At 34.8% G+C, this 19,907-nt stretch overlaps 1 protein-coding gene across 2 annotated transcripts in view; it reads left to right on the forward strand.

Moving 5' to 3' along the window:
* The window catches only part of LEPR (leptin receptor), an 83,543-nt gene that overhangs the window by 50,846 nt on the left and 12,790 nt on the right, over positions 1-19,907 (forward strand). For both annotated transcript variants that reach the window (XM_063105114.1, XM_063105115.1), the window contains exons 10-17: positions 867-1,015; positions 2,019-2,172; positions 2,300-2,382; positions 7,732-7,948; positions 13,495-13,677; positions 15,533-15,628; positions 18,597-18,702; positions 19,762-19,837. In XM_063105114.1, coding sequence (XP_062961184.1) covers positions 867-1,015; positions 2,019-2,172; positions 2,300-2,382; positions 7,732-7,948; positions 13,495-13,677; positions 15,533-15,628; positions 18,597-18,702; positions 19,762-19,837 — 1,064 coding nt within the window. The remainder of the gene's footprint in view (positions 1-866; positions 1,016-2,018; positions 2,173-2,299; positions 2,383-7,731; positions 7,949-13,494; positions 13,678-15,532; positions 15,629-18,596; positions 18,703-19,761; positions 19,838-19,907) is intronic.

Here is a 19,907-nt window from a genome sequence, read left to right on the forward strand (position 1 = left end):
GGTTCACGGTCATGCTTGGGCTTTCAGACTTTTAGTTTCAAATTTGTCAAGTTTCCACATTGTCTTTTACTGTTAGGAAGAGTGGCTCTCAAAGTAAAAAATTAAGAACTTGGGGAAAATTTATATAGTGAATACAAACCTAAGCTAAAGTTTTGACTTCAGTTTTGAGAGCATCAACATAAATAGGTGATAAGAAAACAATAAAGATAACTTTTGTTTTGAATTTCTGTGGCTTTTATATTACACCTTTAAACATGTCTTGATTTTATATATATTTTTTTAAAGTTATTTTTATAAAATCACTTGCCATTGAAATCATCTTTGCCTCTACTTCTACCCATTAAAAGCCTGTTTTCCTCAGATTATAGAAAACCGAGACTTTACTCTGAAAGACTATTTCTGACCTTGATCTAGAAATACTTAATAGCAGAAGAAGAGTTTGAAACTCATGCATGTGGAAATTGATGCAGTACATGGTTTTTTAGCCTTTAATTAAAGCTCTGTGTAGAACGGAATTTGCAATGGATATTTACTATGAGATCAGTTTGGTATCTTTTGCAATAGATACTATTTGTGTACATCTATATAGTCAATGGCTCAATTTCTAACCAAGTATTACTATTAATTTACAGAGTGACATGGATAATGTATTGATTTTTTTCAATTGACCTCTTTATTTGCAAAATAGAGATAATTCCTTTCTTATGTATCACAAAGTTATAGGGGATCAAATAAGATAATGAATGAGGAACTTTTGAAAAAGACAAAAGACACTGCTTTATAAATAATAAGGTATGAAAAATATGTTTTTAAGCATTATTACTGTTTAAATTACCATTGCATAACACTGTTTTTAAAATTTCTAGTGAAACCACTGCCTCCATCCAGTGTGAAAGCAGAAATTACTGTAAACATTGGATTATTAAAAGTATCTTGGGAAAAGCCAGCCTTTCCAGAGAGTAATCTTCAGTTCCAGATTCGCTATGGCTTAAGTGGAAAAGAAGTACATTGGAAGGTAACTTTTACTTAGAAGTTTTTTTTAGCTGGCCTCGCTAAATGCTATTTCTTAAAATGTTTAAGAGTTTTATTGCATAAGACCAATTTTATTGACATAAAAGTATGTCCTCCTGTATTCTGTAGCTATTTTCAATTAAATACATTGATCGAAGTCTAACCCTTTTTTCCTGTAATCCATCATTTCCTAAAGTTACAGAACATTGGTTTCATAAAATATTCCTTGAAAAAAGATTGCATGGCTAAATAAGTTTAGAAAACCCTGCATCATTGTATCTTTCTAGTGTACACTTGCAATATATTACATATTAAAAGTTTGGAGCAGTCCTACATTAAATAAAAATTTGTGATTTTACTTATCCCATGTTTCCCAGACTAATTTTCCCAGGAAACTCTTTTCCTCTAACATCTATTGATGTTCTTCAGTGCATGTATGGCCAAAAGAATGCATGTTGGAAGAAGCTGCTTTTATCAAACATCCAGAATTATGTCTATATTGTCAAGTGTCCATGTGATGGCTTTCCATGTCAGTTTTGTGATGGCAGCCTGCAAAGACCTAGAAGTATCGGGAACCCTTATGATGTCATTAGATCACAATGATATCAACTCAACCAAATGTGACAGTTTGGTGGCTTATTGAGGGAGACTGAATATCAGAGAGTCTCTACAGCATGCTCTATCTAACCAATAGGTCAAAATTCTTAAAAGTCTTAATGGACAAGGAATAGTAGTAGGGTAAGGAGTGTTTGGGAAACGAGTTTGCAAGTGAACCAATCCAAAATGATGTCATCAGTAAGGGAATGACAAGATGAGTAAGAAAATCCTTGACTTGAAGGAGCTTACAATCCAACCTGATACGACTATTTTCTGAAGCCAGAAAACACAAAATCAGTTCTCTCCTAATTTTAAAATAATGTTAAGGTTTAAAATAAAAAGCACTTCAGGGCCCTTTAAATCCATATGTGTTACTATTGATTAATCTAATGCTTTGACTTATTTTACAGATCTATGAAGTGTATGATGCAAAATCTGCCAGTCTCCCGGTGCCAGACCTGTGTGCAGTCTATGCTGTTCAGGTGCGCTGTAAGAGGCTAGATGAACTGGGATATTGGAGTGATTGGAGCAGTCCAGCCTACACAGTTGTCATGGATATAAAAGGTCTGCAGAGATTTCGTAAATGTGTTTTGAAAGTGCATAAATGTGTGCTTCAAATATGGCTGAAAAGTATTCCTTCCAAAGCTTTTAACATTTACGTTTACAACTTAGGCTCCTTGTCATTTTGCAGTTCCTATGAGAGGACCTGAATTTTGGAGAATAATTAATGGAGATATTACTAAAAAAGAGAAAAATGTCACCTTACTTTGGAAGGTATTTCTGCTTTTCATGTTATTATTAAATTCTGCTTTTATATTCATAGAAGATTTACTTCATTGTTCATAATATTGTCATTATTAAACCCTTGAAAGCTCTACAATCCTGTATTTCAATTTCTTTTGTGAGATGTGATTGCAGAGAGCTAAGATGTATAGTGGCTGGAGCATTGGCGTGGAGTGAGAAGGCTTTAGTTCTCTTCTCAGCTTAACATATTTCAATTATGTCAGTACTATTTCGGCAAAGTTACTTAGACTCTTTGGGCCTCAGTTTTCTCACCTGTATAAATATAATATTGGACTAGATATCTAGTGTTCCCTTGAATTCAAAATTTTATTTGTATTTAATACTGAACAATTTAAATGTGGCTGTCTTCACATACATCAAGGGCACCTAAAGCATGAGAGATTATACTGTTTGTATGATGACATGTAAACAACGAATATTTCCATAAATGATGGATATTCAGCCTAGCAATTTCTAAAGCATTCACTCCAAAATGAATTGATTTCCATTCCAAGTAAATAGATTTTCTGGTCGATAGAAACCAAATTTAAGATTGATTTGTGAATAAAAGACATGAAGTAAAATAGTGTTTATGGCACCCCAAATGTGAAATTTAAGTTTAATCCCCAAGATTGAATGAGCACATGTTTGAAAATGGCTTCATATCTAACAACAATCCCTATATAAAAATTGGAGTGTATAAGAGTTAGATTTAGATTGCAAATCCAGTTGCTATATAATTTCATTTGGTTAATAATCAATGCAATTTCTAAACTATTTTCCATTTTAATATTTCTAATTTAAAGTTAGCTGTGAGAACTGACACTGAGGAACACTTTTCTGACTCTGTCGGATAGTGTTTCCTGGGTTGATCCTCACAGTTGGCTTCCAATAAATTTAACAAAATAAAAATAAAAATAAAAAAAGAACTGACATTGGCATTTATTAAACATTTATTGTATTCCAAGCACTTTATACATGTCTTCACCTCCCAGGGAATTCAGGGCTTCTACTCTGAGACATTGAGTTGGAAGCTGACCTCGCTGAGGAAGGAGGTGCTCCTGAATAGGAAGCAGCCATTTTGCCCAGCAGATTTTTTTCTTCTTCCTTTGTTTTACCTTCATGAGAGGTACAGGTCTAGTTTCATTCTTCTGCACATGGGTGTCCAATTTTCCCAGCTCCATTTATTGAAGAGACAGTCTTTTCCCCAATGTATGTTCTTGGTGCCTTTGTTAAAGATCAGTTGACTGTAAGTATGTGGGTTGACTTCTGGGTTCTCTATTCTGACACCTGCTCCAGAAATCTGAGTATTTCTACAGTGAGGGACCAGCAGTGATGTTCCTAAGGCAGTGGTAGGGCCAGCCATGAGCAAAATTTAAATAGCTTTTCTTTTTCTTTAATTTTTCTCTCTTAGCTGTAGACAACTGCCCTCTGTCTCAGGCTGCAGCCTCTGCCCGCTCCAGCCCCAACATACCCTAGAACAAAACAATTGTCTTTCTCCCCAAATGGATCCCATGTTTTTCTTATATCATGGATTCCATGTTTCCTCAGTGATGCTGTCCAATAGAACTTTCTGTAATGAGGGAAATGATTTATATTTGTACTGTTCAGTATGGTAGCCACCAGTGGCTATTAAGTGCTTGAATATGCCTAGTGTGACTCAAGCACTGAATTTTATATTTTATTTAATTTAAATTAATTTAAATTTAAATGACCACAAATGACTAGTGGCTGTCATATTGGACAGCACAGCTCTATGGGTTCTTCAGGGTTGATTTGTGGGAGGGAGACAACACCTTTTCTAATCCATCATCTTTGCAGAAACTTGAATGCTTTTATTGGCTGAATTATCTTTCATTAACTTTGTTTTTGTTTTGTATTGTTTTGTTTTGATTTCCTAAACTGAAGTAATAGTTCAGTGATTGTGGTTCTCCAAGCCTATGCATCTTAAACTGGGGTAAGATTTGCTCAAGGGTATCCAGTGGATAAGCCACAAGGCCACAGGATATGTATGGTAGTTTAAAAAAAAAACCCCATCATTTCTCTGGCACTTTTTAAATAATAAAATTTATTTTAGAACAGTTTTAGATTTATAGAAAAATAACATAGTATAGAGAATTCCTATATATCTCACATCAAGTTTCCTCTATTATTAATTTCTTATATGAGTATGATAAATTTGTAACAATTAATTAAGCAATATTGATACATTATCATTAACTAAAGCCCTTAATTTATTCAGATTCGAATTTCCTTAGTTTTTTTTTACCAAAATGTTCTTTTTCTGGCCCAGGATCCCATCCAGGATAAACAGTATATTTAGCAGTCATGCCTCCTTAAGTTCTTCCTGGTTGTAAAAGTTTCTTAGACGTTCTTTGTTTTTGATGAACTTGACATATTTGAGACATACTGGTCAGGTATTTGTAGAGTCTCCCTTAAATGGGTTTTTTGTCTGGTATTTTTTTATGATTAGCTTAGGGTTATGGGTTTATGGTAGGAAAACCACAGATGTAAAGCGCCATTTCATTACATCATATTAAGGCTACATACTATGAACATCACTTAACATAGTTGATGTTAATCTTGCTCACCTGGCTGAGGTGGTATTTGGTGTCCCATTGTGAAATTATTCTTTTTTCCCCTTTCCATACCATATTTTTGGAAAGAAGTCACTATGTGCAGCCCATGCTTATGGAGTGGGGAGTTAGGTTCTACCTACTTGAGGGTGGAGCAGCTACATAAGTTATTTAGCATTCTTCTGCACAGAGATTTATCTACTCTTTCATATTTATTTATTTATTCTTTCCTTTGTTTATATCAGTACAGACTATGAATATTTATTCTATACTTTGGGTCATAATCCAATACTACTTTATTTTGTTGTTCAAATTATTCCTGCTTCAGTCATTAGGAGCTCTTTTAATGAACATATGTCACTTTGACATGCTCCCATCATTATGGATTTTTGCTGTGTTTTTAAAAAATTTTTGAGTACTGGTAAGTTGGACTTTATTAAAATAAAAAAAGACTTATCTGATCTTGGAAAGAGTTTCAGAGAATAAAAAGATATGACACAAACTTTTTGAGAATATATATATCTCTTAAAGGACTTACAACCAAATTACACAAAGAACTCTTAAAATTCAACAATAGGAAAACAAAGAACTCATTTAAAAATGGGCCAAATATAGATAGAGCAAATAAGAATAATTAAAAATGTTCAACATCATTTTTTCATTAAGGCATTGCAAGTTAAAACAACAATGAGATACTACTCCATACCTATTAAAATGGCTAAAATCTACAAAAGTGACAATACAAATTGCTGGTGAGAATTCAGGGCAACAGTAACTTTTATTCATTGCTGTGGAAATGCAAAATGGTACAGCCACGTTGGAAGACAGTTTGGTAGTTTTCTTACAAAATTGCGTAGCCTTACTGTATGATGCAGCATTTCACTCCTAGGTATTTACCCAGCTGATTTGAAACCTTATATATTCACATAAACATTTGCATATGAATGATCAAGCATTTTTAGTCATAATCACCCAAAATGGGAAGAAACGAAGATATCCTTCAAGAGGAAAACTGAAATGGTGGGTACATAGCACTATGCATTTGCAAAACCCATAGAACGTTATAGCACAGAGTGAACCTTAATGCATGTAGATTTTTGAAAAGATCACTTAGGAAGTTGGAGAATCCCAGGATGGGAATGCAGACTGTGATAAGGGAATATAGCTGTATTACAGTTGTATGAAACAACCTCACTTAAGGTGGTTGATAAAAGGCCTAAATAACTTTGGAAATGAGTGGAGTCTTAAGGCTAATGGAAGGAGAAACTGTACATATACTCTGTATTCTAGTTGATATGTAACTCTTGGGGGTGTGGGTTAACAATTGATACCACTGCACATATAAACTGGAATGGGACAATTAAGTAAATGAATGGCAGATGGTGGGACCCAGGTTTCTCACTGTTAAACTGGGACATTACAGGCAAGCGAGGAGAGAAGGCCAGAATGATCAGTGTGGTAATGGATTAGAGTTGGAGACACTAGTCTGAACTCATGTTTAGTTTAATATAGATATAGATGGATTCTGGGTTAGTATACACACACGTTTCCTTGATTTATTAGCTAAGAGGGCCAAAAGTAATGACACCACAGTAGTAAGGAGCATGCCCAGATTTATTTCTACTACCTGTATCCAATAAAAGGAACCAGGGCTCCTGAAAGAAATGGCTAATTTTAGGACTGGGGCACAAGATGAACCTGGAGCATCTTGTAGTATCAGAAAGTAAGGAAGCTTATCATTATTTTTACTTGATGATTATAAGAATAAATATTTGTGTATTAAAACTGACTGTATTTTTCAAATAAAATTAAAAATTTGTATGATTCGTAAGACATTTCTATCTTGCAGTGGCTGCTGAATTCTTACTTCCAACCTACCCAGATTATTCCAAATTCTTTAGGGATACATGTACATGTGTTTATTTTTCTCTGCCATTTCTGGCTTAGAGGCATCTCAATGGCAAAAAAAAAAAAAAAAAAAAAATTGCAAACCACTGTTCTCATCTACGGAATGGAGTCCAGCATTCTTTGCGGGTATAAGGGATTGGTAGCAGGTGAAAGTATTTAGGGAAGTGGGGTGTACTGTTAAGCTCTGTAGAACAGAAGAATAGACTTGGACTAGATATGTATTTTACATCGGAATTCTCAATGACTTGGTATGACTCTAAAAAATTTAAGGACAAATTCTGGGGTGCTGTATACAGTGTCCTCTGTTACTTGTTAAGCTTTATAAACTCTTCCCATTCGAAATAATCGTCCAAAAATATCAGACGAAGGAAAAATGAATGGCAAATCATACTAGGATTAATATAAGTGATGACTAGTGTCTTCTCACTTCTTTCTTGCTGTTTTATAGAATCTGAGGGTTATTCTTTGTTTGCTTTTTAAATAAGAAAACTCTCTACTCCTTTGTTCAGTCTTTTTTTTCCTCTAAAATTAGAGTGAAACTTCTTGGTAGAAAAATGTCCTAATTATATCCTTACTTTATGTTCTTCAAGTGATTTATTCTCTGAGCCATAAGAAGAGAGTCAAAAGGGGAAAATAAGTTTACTAAGCTCTTTAACTTCCCAGACACCTTCATGGAGACTATGGTCAGAGGCAGCCTCTATCCCTCCCACCTTCCCAGTCTCTCAGCTTTGTAGTGGGCAGTGTCGGCCCTTATCTAACCCCTTCCTCTTAATGGGAAATGTATAATAAGACTTCTATGAGCTCAGTTGTTGTAAAAAGCACTATAGTTCTTAATCAATTTTTGTATTTACTACAGCCACTGATGAAAAATGAGTCATTGTGCAGTGTGAGGAGATATGTGGTAAACCATCATACTTCCCGCAATGGAACAAGGTCAGAAGATGTGGGAAATAACACCACATTCACTTTCTTGTGGACAGAGCAAGTACATACCGTCACGGTTCTGGCCATCAATTCAATTGGTGCTTCTTTTGTAAATTTTAATTTAACATTCTCATGGCCTATGAGCAAAGGTAAGAAGAGGTACAGAGTAGTAATTCATTTCCTCTTTTAATATTTAATATGTGCAAATTCCTCCCTTCCAAGCAGCCTATGATTCTTTGAATCTAAAAGTCTCTTTTTCACCCTTTATTTCTTCCTTGTCTGAAAAATAACAAAATGCATTGTATGATGATTACGTAATACAATTCTTGGGCTTTTATGTGGTGAAACATTGTTGAAATCGTATTACAATAAACGAGAATATTCTAGTAAGTCAACACTTAAACCTTTTGAACCAATAGAGGTTGTAGGTCAATGTTTCTCTTTCTCTTTCCCTCCCTTCCTCCCTCTCTCTCCCCATATCTATGTCTCTCTCTGTATATCTATGTATATATATATAAATAAATATGTAAAAATAAGTATATATAGTATCATATATAATACTATGTATGTTATAAAATCTTATATACATGCAACACTACATATGTATAGTCGTGTGCCACATAGTGACATTTTGGTCAACGATGAACTGCATATATGAAGATGGTCAGAATAATAGGCTATACCATATAGTCTAGGTTTGTAGTAGGTTATACTGTCTAGCTTTGTATAAGTACAATCTGTGATGTTAGCACAACCAAATTGCCTAAAGATGCATTTTCAGAATATATCCTTGTTAAGTGATACATGAGTATATAGTAATAGTACGACACATTATATGGATGCAGGTTAATGGTTGAGACATGAAAATTACTGTGGACTTTATTTAATGTGAGTGATGAGCCCTCTTTCATTAATTTTGATATATGAGGATACTTCAAAAAATTCGTGGAAAAGTAGACTTAGACGATAATGTGAAGCTTTCTATAAACTTTTAAAAGACCCCTCATATTTGATTATCAGAGAATTGAGAACCACTTTCAATAGGAGTTTCTAATCTGGATTATATTCAAAGTATAATATACTATATATTCAAAGTATAAATTTTTAAAGGGAGATACAAGTTTCTTGTGTCTCTACTAATCTATAAAGGCCTTTTCAAGTGTTACTTCCTCCATGAAGTCTTTGCTTATTGCTTTAGTTGAATATGTCCTATTTCTTCTCTAAAACTGAGTGACTTCTACCTTTCTTAAGGTATTTTATTTCCTGCCTTATATTATGATTACTTTTGTACTTATACTGTAAACTTCTTATAAGTTCCACAGCACCCTGCACCATGTTTTACTTTTAAAGTTTTTTCAACAAATATATTCTAGAAATATTTGTCGAATGCTGCAGTGTATTAGGTGGTGGAAATTCTAGCATGAGAAAAACTATAATGGTCAGCATTTAGAATGTAATAGGTGAGACAGATACTAAATCATTATACAAGTAAATGTCTATTTATAAACTGAGATAAATGTTCTCAGGAGAGGAATAGAATTTTACAAAAGATAGAAGAAAGGAAGCTGACCTAGCATTGAGAGTCAGAGAAGCCACCCTGAGGAAGTGGTATTGAACTGGAATCTGAACTGTAAGTAGGAATTAAACTTCCCCAAAGGCTGTGGGATGGGGAGTAACACATTGGCTCCCGACAGAGGAATACCCTGATCAAAAGACTTTAGGGCATAGGGAATGATGTCAGCGGGATGGCTGACTAGGTACCTGGTACTCATCCCCCTGACAATAAAGAACCAAAACGACAAATGAGTGGTGCTTGAGTGCAGCATGGGACTGGCGAGACCCTTTGAAGCATGGAAGCCAGGGGTGGTAACATAGAGAGAAGTGTGAGGCATCCTGCCTCTGCTGCTTTGTCTTCCCCATTAGGATTGATGCAGAGCCAGGAGGGACGTCCTCTAGTGGGGAAAAGGTAAGCAGAAAGCCCCCACCATCACCTATTGCCACTGCAGACACCTGCAATACTTACTACAGGAGGATCACACAATCCCCACAAGCCTGGAGCCCAGTTTGGGAGCTGCCTGGAATTCACATGACTACATTGCTGCAGAGTAGGAACATATGTTGTGCACCCCACCCCCACTGTGATCCAAGTTGATGCAGTATGGTGCCGTCTTGAAACCAGAGCCACTAACGTAGAGTGCCCAACTCTGAGATTCTCTCTCTGATATTCCATTCTGGCATCACCCTGATACCAGAAACAAAGACACAGCAGCAACAACAACAACAAAAAAACTACAGGCCAATAACCATGGTGAGCATAGGTGCCAAAATCCTCAACAAAATACTGACAAATTGAGTCCTACAGCACATTAAAAAAATTATACACCATAATCAATTGGAATTTATCTCACAGATATAAGGATGGTTCAACATATGCTGATCAATAATCCCAATACCACACACCAACATAATGAAGGACAAAACCATGTGATCATGTCAATAGATGTAGAAAAAGCAATTGATAAAATCAACATCCCTTCGTTATAAAAAACTCACAACAAATTAGGTATAGAAGGAACATACCTCAACACAGTAAAGGGAATATATGACAAACCCACAGCTATCATCGTACTGGAACAAGACAAAGATGCCCTCTCTCACCAATCTTTTTAAACATAGTACTGGAAGTCCTAGCCAGAGCATTCAGGCAAGAGAAAGAAATAAAGGTCATGCATATTGAAAAGGAGCAAGTCAAATTATCCCTGTTTGCCAATGACATGATCCTATATATAGAAAAACCTGAAGACTTCACCAAGAAGCTCTTAGAATTGATAAAGAAATTCAGTAAAGTTGCAGGATGCAAAATCAACATACAAAAATCAGTAGCATTTCTATATGCTAACAATAAATTAGCTGAAAAAAGAAATCAAGAAAACAATTCCATTTATAATAACTACAAAAAATTACTTAGGAATAAATTTAACCAAGAATGTGAGAGATGTCTACAAGGAAAGCTACAAAAATGCTGAAAGAAATTGAAAAGGATACACAACAATGAAAAGACATCCCATGTTCATGGATTGGAAGACTTTATATTGTTAAAATGTCTATACTACCCAAAATGTTCAATAGATTCCATGCAATCCCTACCAAAATTTTTCACAGAATGACATTTTTTCACAGAAATAGAAAAAAAAAAATCCATGTGGAACAATAAAAGACCCCAAAGTACTACCTGACTTCAAAATGTACTGCAAAGCTATAGTAACCAAAACAGCATGGTGCTGGTATAAAAACACATATACACCAATGGAACAGAATAGAAAACCCAGAAATAAATCCACATATTTACAGCCAACTGATTTTTGACAAAGGAAACAAGAATATACTTTCAGAAAGGACAATCTCTTCAATAAATGGTGATGGAAAACTGGATATCCATATGCAGAAGAATGAAACTAGATCCCTATCTCTCATTATATACCAAAGTCAACTCAAAATGGATTAAAGACTTAAATGTAAGACCCAGAACTATGAAACTACTAAAAGGAAACATAAGGGAAATGCTTTAGGACATTTGTTTTGGGCAAAGATTTTATAGATAAGACCTCAAAAGCACAGGAAACAGAAGCAAAAATAGACAAATGACATTATATCAAACTGAAAATCTACACAGCATAGGAGAAATCAATAGAGTGAGGAGACAACTTGCAAAATGGGAGAAAACTTTTCATCTGACAAGGGATTAATATCCAAAATATATAAGGAACTCAAAACAACTCAAAAACAAAAAGCCAAGTAATCCAATTAAAAAATGGGCAAATGACCTTGAATAGACATTTCTCAAAATAAGATATATAAATGGCCAACAAATATATGAAAGAATGCTCAACATCAGTAATCATCAGGGAAATACAAATCAGAACCACACTGAGATATCATTCCATCCCAGTTAGAATGACTATCACCAAACAGACAGAAAATAACAAATGCTGACAAGAATGCAGAGGAAGGGGAACTTTTATACACTGTTGGTGGGAATGTAAATTAATACAGCCATGATGGAAAATGGTATGGAAATTCTTCCAAAAATTAAAAATAGAACTACCATATGATCCAGAAATCCCACTACTGGATATATATTCAAAGGAAGAGAAATCAGTATATTGAAGAGATATCTGCACTTCCACATTTATTGCATTATTTGCTACGACCAAGATATGGAATCAATCTATCAACAGATGAATGGATAAAGAAAATGTGGTATATATACACAACAGAATACTATTCAGCCATAGAAACTCTATAATTTTTTTTTCCAAATGAAATCATGTCATTCACAGCAACAGGGATGAGCCTGGGAGACTTTATGTTAAGTGAAAGAAGCCAAGCACAAATAGATAAACACCATATGTTCCCATTCATATGTGGAAGCTGAAAAAGTTGATCTCATAGAAGTTAAGAGTAGAATAGTTGTTACTAGGGGCTGGGAAGTGTAGGGAGGAGGAGGGATAAGGAGAGGTGAGTTAATGGATATAAAATTACAGCTAGATAGGAGGAATAAGTCCTAGTGTTTTATAGCACTGTAGGGTTACTAGAGTTAACAACAATGTATTGAATATGAAGGCACTTCAAAAAGTTCATGGAATGATTCGTATTATCTTTTAATTCTATTTTCCATGAACTTTTTGTAAGGACCCCCATATTTTCATATAGCTACAAGATCATTTTGGATGTTCCCAACACAAAGAAATGACAGATATTTGAAGTGATGTATGTGCTAATTACCCTGATTTCATTACTACACATGGCATACATGTATTGAGATATCAGACTGTGCCCTACAAATATGTATGATTATGTGTCAATTAAAAATAATAGTAGGGGCAGGCTGGTTAGCTCACTTGGGAGAGTGTGGTGCTCGTAACACCAAGTTCACGAATTCAGATCCCCGTGCCAGCCAGCTGCCAAAAACAAAACAAAACAAAACAAAACAAAAAAACAATAATAGTATGTTAAAAATAATAATAATTGTAAAATTTTTCAAAAAGAAAAAGTCTTTATGGCACAGGATAGGAAATGAAGGAAGACCATGGTGGTTATAGTACAGAAAATCACAAAAAGTGAAGAGATAAATTGAGACTTGGCCCTCAGGAAGCATGATAGGAATTTTATCCTCAAATGTGGAAATCCATTGGAGGTTTTTAAGTGGGACTGTGCAGAGGGTGTTGAAATGAATAAATTTGTGCTTTGAAAGCACCGCTCCATCAGCAGGAGAGAAGAGTTTGGAGAGAATCAGAGAGGATGGTTAATAGGCTTGTGCAGTATTCTGACTGAGAACAGCTTTTTGACCATATCACAAAATTGCTTTTTTTAGATTTTGCCAGAATCATATTTCTTGTTAATATCATATATTCACATATCTCTCTGCTTGCGTTACTCTCATGATATAAAAATAATTGCCATGTATTAAGTTTACTTTTTAAAAATTTTAATATATCAATATACAATCTAGTTGATTTTTGTGTCCCTTTACCAATTCCTCTTCCCCCCCCTAAATTTACTTTTATAATTTGTCTAAATTATGTGCCTTTATTTCCTTCTCCCCTCCTCCAGTAGGTTATAAGTTTCTCAAGGATTATCAGTAGATTTTCATTAATTTTGAATTTAAAAATAAATTTTCTTCTTTTCCCCTCAGTAAATATTGTGCAGTCACTCAGTGCTTATCATTTAAACAGCAGTTGTGTGATTCTTTCCTGGATACTGTCACCCAGTGATTACAATCTAATGTATTTTATTATCGAATGGAAAAATCTTAATGAAGATGATGAAATTAAATGGCTTAGAATCCCTTCATCTGTTAAGAAGTATTATATCCATGGTAAGTTTGCTTTACTTTAATAAGTTTCTCTCATTGATTAGTATGACGCTACAGATTATTAATTCAAATAATAAAGCCAGTTAAAGAAAGCTTTGAAAATATAGATGATACTACCATCTTAATAAATATAATCCTATCTCCTTATCAAAACATTTATTGTATTTCTTTTGTTTTTCATTTTAATGTTTTACACAGTTGTAATCATATATCATATATTTTCTCCCAGTCCTTTCTACCATTACTTTAAATGATCATATAACATTTTATTTTAAAATCTACTTAAACTGTCTTATTTATTTGAGATTATTTATATTGCTTCAAGCTTTACCTTTTTTAAACAGATTTTTTTAATGGTTTCTGATATCTACTGCCAAATTATTTTTCCAAACTGAGCATGAACTTATAATGTCACTGGCAATTAATGGAAGTCCTGGGCTGAAGGTCTGAATATCTAGAACCTGGTAACGTAGGCCAGTGTAACCTCCCAAAGGCAGATCAGTTATCCCAGGAGGTGTGTAAAGTGCAAAGTATAAGTGCACAATACAGTATCTCCAAGTCTGAGTAAGTATTGAAGGATGTTAAGTAGAAAAACTAAGGATTACCACGATCTTATTATATAATATCCCAAGGACTCATACTTTTGTTTCATTTCATTCCAGAGACTTGGAATTTAGCATTAAGGTAGATTTATTTAAAAATTATTGATGGAGAACTCAATTCAGTTCATTACCACTGTTGTCCAGTTGGTTACTCTCTTTTCTTTAAGCCACAGGGATACAGAATTTAGGGTCAAAGAGATCTGTCTTCTTTTGGATCTGTTCTTCTGGAATATATTCATATGTCATTAGCATTTGTTAAAATCATTGGTAGATCCATTTCTAGCTTTCCTATGGGGGTGCGCATTTTTAATAGATATAGAACCCAGATTCTGCAAAGGGACTCTTGGACCCCCATATTCTTAGTAGAGGATTTCTTAAGACTTTAGTCTCCCAGCTACCTTCTATGGGGAAACTAAGTGTTTTAGTCCGTTTTGTGTTGCTATAACAGAAATACCTGAGACTGGGTAATTTATAAAGAAGAGAGGTTTGTTTGGCTTACGATTCTGGGACAGCTGCATCTGGCACGGGCCTCAGGCTGCTTCTACTTATGGCGGAAAGTGGCAGGCAGCTGGCGGGTACAAGCAGACCACATGGTGAGAGGAAGCAAGAGAGAGAGGAAGCAAGAGAGAGAGAGAGGGTGCCAGAGTCTTTTTAAGCAAGGAGCTCTTGCAGGAACTAAAGAGCGAGAACTTACTCATTAATCCCCCCTCTCCCAAGGAGAGCATTAATCCATTCATGAGGGATCCGCCCCCATGACTCAATCAGTTTCCAACACTGCCACACTGGAAATCAAATTTCCATGAGTTTTGGAGGGGACAACACATCCAAACTACATCACTAAGTAAGCTAAATCCCTATAAAAACGGAATAGTGACTGCTTTGGGGATAAGGGAGAGGAGGTAGAATATACTCATATCATCTTTGGATAAAGAAATGAGGGAAGGAAATAGCTCATACTTCTGAACTTGAACAAATTGGCTATCACTGGAACATGCCTTTGAAAATTGCAATTTTCTATCTCTGGGTAATATTTTTAAGAAATTATTTGAAAACTATTATCTTTATTAGAGAATATGTATTGCTTAGGTTGTGTTTGAAACTACCTTACTTTATCATTAATTCAATAACAACTAATTTCTATGTTTGTAAATATAGGATAGTCACTTTAATTCTTTTTTTGTTTGTTTGTTTACATAGGTTCCACTCATTAAGATTAGTTAATTATAAAGGAGACTTTAATATATTTTTCTTCCCAGATTATTTTATCCCCATTGAGAAGTATCAGTTCAGTCTTTACCCAATATTTACTGAAGGAGTGGGAAAACCGAAGATAATTAATAGTTTCACCCAAGGTAAAAATTTTACTTGTAGTTTATTTTAACATCAATTTGTATTTCCTAATTTATTAGCAGTAATGTTGCCATCTGATTATTCTTCTGAGGGAATCATGGAAGAGTCCAGAGTCTATGTAGATGATATGTCATGGGGTAGTTCTAAATGAAATACTTTTTCCTCTAAAAATAAAACTGTGAATGGCAAAATTTCATTCTTTTTTTATGGCTGGGTAATATTACATAGTGTATATATGCCACATTTTCCTTATCCTGTCATCCGTCGACAGACATTGAGGTTGGTTCCATATCTTGGTTATTGTAAATAGAGCTGTGATGAACATGAGAGTGCAGGTGTCCCTTTGACATGATGATTTCCCTTCCTTTGGGTGTATGCCAAGAAGTGGGATTGCTGGATTGTGTGGTAGATCTATCTGTAGTTTGAGATACCACCATACTGTTTTCTATAACGGCTGTACTAATTTATAGTCCCACCAACAGCATAGGAGCATTCCCTTCTCTCCACATCCTTGTCAGCATTTATTATTCTCAGTCTTTTTGATTATAGCCAGTCTAACGGGGGTGAGATGATATCTCAATGTGGTTTTAATTTGCATTTCCCTGATGATTAGTGATGTAAACATTTTTTTAAGTAACTGTTGGCCGTTTGTATGTCTTCCTTTGAAAAATGTCTATTTAGCTCCTTTGTTCATTTTTTAATTGGGTTATTTGTTTTTTTACTGTATAGTTGTTTGAGTTCCCTATGTATTCTGGATATTAATCCTGTGTCAGATGTATAGTTTATAAATATTTTCTCCCATTCTGTACATTGTTGTTTCAATCTATTGATGGTTTCCTTTGCTGTGCAGAAGCTTTTTAGTTTGAGATAAACCCATTTATTTATTTTTTCTTTTGTTGCTTGTGCTTTGGGGCTCTTATTCATAAAGTTTTTGCCCAGTCCTACTTCCTGAAGTGTTTCCCCTATGTTTTCCATTAAAGAAACTGATCTTTTCAAAGATCAGTTTTATAGATTCAGATCTTATACTTAAGACTTCAAACCATTTTGAGTTGATTTCAGTATGTGATGAAAAGTATGGTTCTAGTTTCATTTTTCTACATATAGATGTCCAGTTTTCCCAGAACCATTTATTGAAGAGATAGTCTTTTCCCCAATGTATGTTCTTGTTGCCTTTGTCAAAGATCAGTTGGCTGTAAGTGTGTGGGTTGATTTTTGGGTTCTCTATTCTGTTCCATAACACTCATGTTTTTTTGGTTACTATAGCTTTGTAGTATAATTTGAAGTCAGGTAGTGTTCAGAACTTTAATGTCTCTGGCTTTAATTTTTTTGGTCAGGGTTGCTTTGGCTATTCATGGTCTTTTTTTGTTCCATATGAATGTTAGGATTGTTTTTTCTATTCTTGTGAAGAATGTCTTTGGTATTTTGATGGGGATTTCATTGAATCTGAAAGAAAGACCACAGTGGTGCATTGGACTTGCAGAGGGAGAGAACATAACTAGCGATACAAAGTGGAATGGGGAAATGGGGATGGGTAGGGAGGTCAGGGATAATTGAAGGGATAATTGGGTGGGGGACACGGGGTATAATCACAATTTGTGGTAATGGACATGGTGCCAGTATGGATCTAGCCATCATATCTTAGGCACGAGTGGTGACAATTTGCTTTGTACCCCATGAATATTCATAACCAGTAAAAACAAAACAAAACACTTAAAAAAAAAGATCACTTTAGGTAGTATGGACATTTTCAGTGTTGATTCTTCCAATCCAAGAACATGGAATGGATGAGTTTGGAGAACCACAGGGAAAAATACTGCATGTCCTCACTTGTAAGTGGGAGCTAAGAGAGAAAGAAGGAAGGAAAGAAAGACCACAATGGTGCATTGGACTTGCAGAGGGGAGGGAGGTTGGGGAGAGGTTGCATTGGGGTATGGAGAATAATTGCAATTTGTGGTAATGGGTATGTTGATAGTATTGATCTGATCATCACATCTTGGGCACAGGCGGTGACAGCTTTGTACCACATGACTATGCATAATCAATAAAAATAAATAAATAAAAATGACACTGGAGAGAAAGTTATAGAAGTAAACTCACTGGGCCTCTTATATTTCTGAGTCATCTTTCTGTACTTGGAGTACCAATGTTTTCATTTGTCTTCAAATCCAAGCAACCCAGTAATGAAGCTTCAAGAGCACAACATTTTATCTGATTTTAGAATAAAAATTCCTTAAAATATTTATTCATGCACTATTCAACAAATATTATGGGGCACTAGGAAATGAATAGTGAACATAAGTCTCTGCCCTTGTGGAGCTTAAACTCCAGCACTCTAACGGGAGTGACGGGCAAAAATCAAATTATGTATAATATAATGTCAGATAGAAATAAGTGCCTTGAAGGAAAATAGAAGTATAATGAAAGGATAGAGTTAAAATGTGGTGTTTTAGTCAGGATGGCCAGATATGGTCTTTCTGTAGAGGTGATATTTGAGTAAAGCCCTGCAAGCACAAAGAGTAAGAGCATTCCAAGCAAAGGGGTAGTGCTTGCAGAGGCCCTGGAGAGCGAGCGTGCTTGGTGGTTCAGGAAACAGCATGGAGGTCAGTGTGTTTGGAGTGAACAAGATAGAGATGGGCAGGTGCTGAAGGTTGGGTTCTCCAGAGGCAGATGCTGAGACAGAGTCATTGTTAACAACATGAATTGGCACCTTGACTCATGTGACTTAAAAATGACTATATAGAGAGGATTGGCGTATAATCTAAAAAAAAATGTTTTGCTAATAAGTATAATACTGAGAATAATAATTATTTTAGTAATGTGATCATAATGTACTTTTTTAATTTTTATGTTTGTGAAGGTAATATAAATTTGTGAAGAAAATCAGAAGAAAGTTTACTTTAATTTTTGATACAGAAAGAAATTAATATTTTCTCAAGCTTCTGAGTTGTGTGAATTGTATTTCTTTTTCAGATGATATTGAGAAACACCAGAATGATGCAGGTCTATATATAATTGTGCCGATAATTATTTCCTCTTCTATCTTATTGCTTGGAACATTGTTAATATCGCACCAAAGGTATTGTACTTGGTGTTAAGAATTTCTATGGCAAAAGCCCTAATTATGTGAATTATTATACACAATTTGTTTTTTGCCCATCTCATAAAAAAATCATAAAATCTTTATGACTTAAAACCCAAATTAGGAATATTAAAGTATTCAAAATGTTTTTATGTATATTTAGTATAAAATTAAGATGGTGTAAAAAGGAAAGGCCCATTTTCAGAAAGTGACATTCCATTTTGTTAGGACAACATGAACCTCAAGGAAGAATTTAGTTTTTTTTTTTTTTTTAATGTATGCACTCTCAGCAAATAACAGGCGTATAACTGGAAATCCTAGGCAGTATGGACTCGGAGGTGGCAAAAATGGCTTTCAGAGTTCTACAATTTGGGTCAAGGACTTTTAGTGGTGAAGTGAACTTTCAAAGTGGACTTTTAGTGGTGCTCTGAAGCAGTCAGCTCATTTATGATTAGCAGGCACTCTGCTTTTTAGAGATCAGCTCTACATGGCTCCTGTCTGTCTACATTGTCAGGCAAATGGTCCTGAATTCCCCAGGTGGTTCTGTGGGTGCCACATTACTCTGTGCTGAGAAGTCCAGACCAATGAGGCTATTCCATACATGCCAAAACTTTATAGAAACTTTAGTCTTCTAGCAAAAAAAAAAAAAAAGAGAGGAGATTTTAGAATCTGAATTTACCTTTTAATCAAGTGATTTGATGGAACCTTATCAAGTGGAATTGTTTCTGATACCCACTTGATGGCATTTTTTTTTTGATGGTTTATTTTTAATATTTTATTTTCTCCGAGGGAAACCTAATACAAAGTGTTTAGTACAGTGCCTGGCACATGGCTTTCAATAAGTGTTGGCTATTTTTATTATTATAGTTGTTATTAACTTTGGTCTAGATAGGAGTTTGGTGGAAATCTTCATGGGATAGCATCTGAAAATGAATGTGACCCTACTGAGGCATAGCTGACCTGCTAGACGAATTTCTAGTTTGAATATTCATGAACTGTTAACATTTCAATATGAATGTTTCTCTGTAATTCTGATGCTTTGTTTATTCTTTGTAGAATGAAAAAGCTATTTTGGGAAGATGTTCCAAACCCCAAGAATTGTTCCTGGGCACAAGGACTTAATTTTAAGAAGGTCGCTTTTTCAATTTTTTTAAACCCAGAATATATAAGATTGCATTTTAGATGCCATATGACTTCTAGAG

This window comes from Cynocephalus volans, chromosome 8, assembly GCF_027409185.1.
Source record: "Cynocephalus volans isolate mCynVol1 chromosome 8, mCynVol1.pri, whole genome shotgun sequence".
NCBI classification, from domain to species: domain Eukaryota; kingdom Metazoa; phylum Chordata; class Mammalia; order Dermoptera; family Cynocephalidae; genus Cynocephalus; species Cynocephalus volans.